The sequence below is a fragment of the Microtus ochrogaster genome, chromosome 15 (genome assembly GCF_000317375.1).
Source record: "Microtus ochrogaster isolate Prairie Vole_2 chromosome 15, MicOch1.0, whole genome shotgun sequence".
In the NCBI taxonomy this organism is placed as follows: Eukaryota; Metazoa; Chordata; class Mammalia; order Rodentia; family Cricetidae; genus Microtus; species Microtus ochrogaster.
Window position 1 is genome coordinate 1,681,955 of NC_022017.1, and position 6,000 is coordinate 1,687,954.

At 37.2% G+C, this 6,000-nt stretch overlaps 1 protein-coding gene across 3 annotated transcripts in view; it reads left to right on the forward strand.

The window, feature by feature from the left end:
- Positions 1 to 6,000, forward strand: part of Atf7 (activating transcription factor 7) — a 113,610-nt gene that overhangs the window by 19,781 nt on the left and 87,829 nt on the right. For all 3 annotated transcript variants that reach the window (XM_005353801.3, XM_026782646.1, XM_026782645.1), the window contains exon 2: positions 5,145 to 5,213. In XM_005353801.3, the coding sequence (XP_005353858.1) occupies positions 5,166 to 5,213 (48 nt within the window). In that variant the 5' untranslated portion in view covers positions 5,145 to 5,165. The remainder of the gene's footprint in view (positions 1 to 5,144; positions 5,214 to 6,000) is intronic.

Below are 6,000 nucleotides of genomic sequence, written 5' to 3' on the forward strand. Positions count from 1 at the left end.
AGATTTCAAGTTTGGGGCTAAATGGGGAGATCCTACCTCAAACAATTGAAAAACAGACACAAGGCTGAGGAGATGGATGTCTTATTTGGTAAAGTGCCAGCGTGTAAGCATGAGGACCTGAGATTGGATCCTCAGAAATTATGTAAAATGCCAGGCAAAGCAGCACATGTCTGTAACCTGAGAGAGTGTGGGGGAACACACCAACAGAGGGAACTGGTAGATCCCTGCTTCTCACTAGCACCAGTCGGGTTTCCAAATGCATGCATGCACACACCCCACATGAAGACATACATACACAACTTCTGTGCACATACATATGAATACAAAACTTTGATATGAAACAATAAAAATGATTTGTTTAAGGTTGTAGTAGTATTTGTAGTTTTACATCATCCTTCTGGGTGATTTACCTACTAGTGAGATCATGTATGGTGAACAATGGTGACACTAAATAGTACAATGGAAAATTAGCCCAGAATTAATAAGCTGAGAGTCCAACTCCTGAATAATCTACTACCTGGTAAAACTTGTGTACTTTGTTTTTTGAGGTTCACATACCCTACATTACAATTTCACAGTTTATATATATTTACCGGAATCTTTTCCTTATGTGACTTTCTAGATACCATGCAGACCAGAGCATCAGTGAGTGTCCTCTTGGAGGATAAATTGTTGAGAGTGGAGCTAGAAAGATGGTTCAGTGGGTAGAGACACTCACCAGTCTGAGTCTGTCCTCAGGACCGACATGGAAGAGAGAGAGAACCTACTCCAAAAAGTTGTCCTCTGACTCCACACATGCATTACAGCATGTGTGTGTGATTTAAAAAGACTGTGGAGACTGCTCAGTATTTGTGTGCTTTGTTTACAAACAGCAAAATTCTTTGTTGTCTGAAATGCATTCTACTGTTGTGATTTCTTCAGAGAACTGTTTGCATATATACTTTTTTGTATTAATGCCATAAAGGAGGGTAGATGCAGAGTTAGAGCCTGTTTTAAAATTTCCAGCTAAACTAAATGGTGTACAATACCTGTTAGGCTTAGTTTTAGCTCCCCTCAGTCTCTTAGAGATGCGTATTAGGGACAGTTTCTAATCATTTCTGATTAGTTATTACTGTAAGTAATATTTTTTTGCCAGGGATTCTGAAAATGGGTAATAAAGGGAAGAGCTGACTGGAACTGATTGGCTGTTTTCTGTAGGAAACTGGCAGTTTTAGACTTTTTTCATGGTTCTTTTTGAACTTATCTTTCCAGTTGATATGGATGCTGTATAGAACTTTATATGACTCTTTACTCTTCAGTGCTCTAGAATAGTTTAAAAGGTAACAGGCTTTTTTTCTTTTTAACTCAAAGACATACTTTTTATTCAGTCATGCAGATCAGCATTCTTTTATTACTAGATTACATTATATGTTTGTAATTTTATTTCACTTATCATTATTATATGTATGTATGATATGTGTTGAGGGGACCCATATGCCCTGGTACACATGTGGAGGTCTGAGAACAACTCTATGAAGTAGTTTTCTCCTTCTACCGTCACATGGTTCCAGGAGTCAAACTCAAGTTTCAGGCTTGTATGGCAAGCACTTTATCTGCTAGCCCATTTTTGATTTATTAAGAGCAATTTCTGATCATTATAGACTTGAGAATACTAATAGTACAAAGAAGAAATTAATCTAGAATACATTTAATGAGTACTGCTTTATTATATCATTTAATAGTTTTCAAAATGTTATTCTTAACATCTTAAATATGGTCTGTTGTAATGTAATATCTTAATTTATATTTATTTTCCTTCTGCACTTAATTCCTATTCTTTGTTGGTCATAAATATTACTATGACAAACATTTTAGTATGTAAAGATCCCAGCACCCATGTTGGATAGGTCATCACTGTCTATCCCTCCACCTACAGGTGGATCTAACACTTCTGGTTTCTGAGAACACCTGTACTAACATGCAAATACACACACACGCAAATAAAACATTATAAAAATTTAATTCTCTAAACCTTGACTTAAAAAAAAGTGTATTAGCATTTGTATTTGAGTATGGAGTCCATGGTCTGCGTATGGTGGTCAGAGGAGTTGGTTCTGTCCTTCTCCCTTGGGTTTTAGGGATTGAGTTCAGATCAAGTGCTTCTTTTGCTGAACCATCTCACTGGCCCTAAACCTTGATTTTTCTTAACTAGTCTACCAGCATTCAGATGAATTTCACTTTTATGCAAATCCTAATTGTATCGTTTACACATTTTGGTTGCTCCAAGTACATGAACCTTTTCCCCTGTAGACCTGGACATCTAAGGAAAACCTTTTGTTTTCTTGTCCTAAGCATCTCACTCACTCTTGGTAATATATTTCAAGTTGTATATTCCTCTCATCATTTATTGTTTAAGCCTATAAAGTTCTTACATTTCATCCTAAAAAATAGATCAGGAAGGAGACAATAAATACACTGTGAGTGTCATGCCTAGATACATGGTCTGCTTGTCAGGCGGTGGAATTACAGATGAGCTGTGAGTTAAGTTCACATCGAGTGGCAGCGTTATCATTGAAGACTCTCTTTTTGTCTCCATCTGTTTAGATGGCAGAAATGTGTTGCCTTTGTTTGTCACATAGAAATAACCAGAAGCACTCTCTGTGTGTCACAGTGGTGTAGCAGATGGAGAACGAAGGGAAAATTAAAAAGGTGTCAGTGGGATTTTTTTATATGGGGAGAGATATTATTCTTATTGTTAAATATTTAAATTTTCTTGAATGCAGAAATGATGGAAAATGACAAGGGACCTGAGAATAAGGGGATGAAAGACTTCTTCCTCCCATTGTGATCTCTGTTTGGTAAAAATGGTAAAACAAAGGCTTACAAATTAGGACAGAAGCAGGAAATCCTATTAGTAACTGCCAGTTTAACACTCAAGACCAAAGAAAAACTTACTTCTGTTAGATTTTAATGCTTTTTCTCCCAGTCTTTTTTTTTTCTTTTTTAGCAAGGCAAAATTTTGTTTTCATATAATTCATAGTAAAGATTCCAAATTATAATCATCGTCATTTTTTGAAGGTTTTAAATTTGTGGCTTGAGGAAAATTGTTCCAGAATTTATGTAATCACTTCCTACTCCCCTTCCTTCTAATAGTCAGTAAAGGAGACAATCTAGCCTCAAGTGCCAGAAGTAAGGACTGCTGTCTCAGTCTTCTGTCCACTTCTACCTTGCTAGGAGTGAAATTATGTACAGCACAGCAGTGCTGATTCCCACAGAGGAATGATTTGCTTTCCAAAGATCATCTGCGTTTTCAGCCATCATGACCACAGTTTCTATATTTATTTGCTTTTATTTACTTATTTTTTGGTACTGTGTTACAGTTACAGAAAGTACTAAAAATAATTTATTTGTTTTTTAAAAATGTATTTAAAACAAGCAAACAAACAAACCAGAAAACCTTGTTGTCCTAGGGCTATGTGAGGAAGAATGAAGCTCTCATTTCCCAGTACCCAATCATCGGCTTGAGCTGGGCTCTCCTAGGAGCAGAATTTATTGAAGCAATTTATCCTGGCTAAATGTGATATAAATCTGTGTATACGTATGTATATACAGAGTCTGTTCCATTCCAGCAGGACTGAACATCAGTTTCCTTCATAGTTAGACCATGTTCCTGTCACACTGAAAGATGACCAAGCAGCCCCTTCTATTTTATGGGGCACCTCACACTTTTAAACACCGATTAGTTGTGGAATTACTGATTAGACAACCAGAAATACTGGTTTCTAACCCAAAAGTAAATCCTGAGAGAATGGGAGAGATAGTACCTCATTGCCTCTGTTAAGCCTGGTTTCCGTTACTACATTCATTCTAGCGTGTTAGCATTTTATTTTAATGCAGGAATTTGAGATTTGGTTACAGCTCTGAAGTTATTTCCAGATGTAGTTCAACGATCGTCCCTCACTCATCTTCCCTTGTTCACATCCTTTTATGTATTGTTCTGTATTGTGGATAATTGTGTGAAAATTGTCCTTAGAACCTTGTTCTATAAGACTGCTTTTATTCTTCCTCCCAGTTTTCTCTTTGACTCTTCCAAAATATTGTTTATCTTTTAGGGATATTTTTGCTGTGATTGCATTTCCTGTCATTATTCATCTCTGCCTGGTTTTTGTTCTTAGTTGGAATATGAGAAATTTCCCTGGCACATTCAGATTGCATTTGTTGTTTGACAAAGAATTTTGATAAACATTTCAAGAGATTAGCTTTAGTCATCTAAAAAAGCAATATAAATTCTGTTAAATTCTTCAGGGAAATAGAGTTGGATGGTAGTGCCTGTAAATGCATTTCTCTGATGCCCTGCAGCAGCACACATCTGTTGGCTGCAGTGGAGCAGCCCAAGAACTCTGGCCGAGAGCTGCACAAACAGCCGGAACATATTCACCCAGTAAACCCCCAAAGAGTCGACATTTGTTTTATTGCTGCTTTTAAAAACCTAGCCATAAATAGAATCAGAGGGGGGAAGGGCACTGATATTTCTTCATTTGCCACAGACAATTGGTGGGGGGAGGAGGAGGCTCCCAGTGGGGAGGGGAAGCTTTTATTTTTTATTTTTTTTATTAATGAAAATAATTTCCCATGTAGTCCAATAGGATGGGTGCTTTGTTTTCTTTGGCAATAATCTGGGATAAATGACCCTTGCCAACAGTCTCGTAGTTTATACACCAGGGAGCCAAATTATAGCCCTGTAAAATGGAGCACCCTCCTATAATCCCTTAATTAATTAAATGACAAATTTTGGTCTTCTCCAGTTCAGAAATATGGCTTCCGCATCGAGCGTTGGGTTAATTTATTGACATAGAGAGCTGCGCTGGCTGTAATTCAGTAGACTGGAGAAATGTGTTACATACTGTAGCAGAAAGAAGGAAAACCCAGCAAGTCTTAAAATTCTGGACTATTTAGGTCTGAATTTTCCTAATTGAAAGTTTCAATTGAGGCACAGTAGATCATATGCCACCTGTCTAATGAGTCTCTCCAAAGTAGCCTGTGTTTACAGCTTTGATAGATGGCATTCTTGGGACACCTGTTTCTAGTCTTGATATTTTTGAAGCTCATTTTTTTTCTCCAGCGTATTTAACATAACTTTTCCCCTTACTTCTTGGCCCCCTCAGCTCTGCTCTGCTTTATGAAATATGGGAGACGACAGACCGTTTGTGTGCAATGCCCCGGGCTGTGGACAGGTACGTTTACAGTATACTTTATTGTGAATGTCTTGTTGTGAATCAAAGTGGCTGTTTTATCACTAAGGCAAAGAGTTTAAAGCTGGTATTTTACGTGATCACTGGAGGTAATCAGATCAGAGGATTTGCAGTGTGTAAATCCAAGTTATGAGGAAGTGTAGGCACTCCACCGTAATGAAATCTGCCTTGCTTTCTTCCATCTTGTTATTGTACTGATGTTTGTTTTCAAACACACAGTGTTAAAGCGTGCACATTACTCCCCCTTCCTTTCTAAAGCTGCCATCTAAACACAAAGCAAGTTTAGAAATATCTTCTTGACCTTCAGGCATATAAAAGTCTGCTTAACATATTTAGTGAGTCAGCTGAGAATATTCCTATTATTGTAAGCCTCCAATTTCCAAGTCTCTGTGGGTCTCTCACATATGAAAAAGCAATGTTTCTTTTGATTGTTTGATTCAGAATTGTTTGATTCAAAAAGCAATTGTCTTTTGATTTGTTTGATTCAGAAAAATCGAGTTAACAGCTTAGGCAGGTACTACACAGTCTGGTACAGACAGACCTAACACAGCACTTGAGATCCATCCAGTAGTGTTCTACAGACATGACATGTGTTGTTCTATATGTCAGCTCCCACATAATTGTTTGCACGTGTGTGCATTATATGTCAGCTGTGTCTCCTATACTTCTTAATGAAGTCATTCTGTTGGAATTGCCTTGTTTTTCACTTTGCATATTAACTTTTACCGAGAGCTTTTTCTTTCTTTCTTTCTTTTTTTTTTTTTTTTTT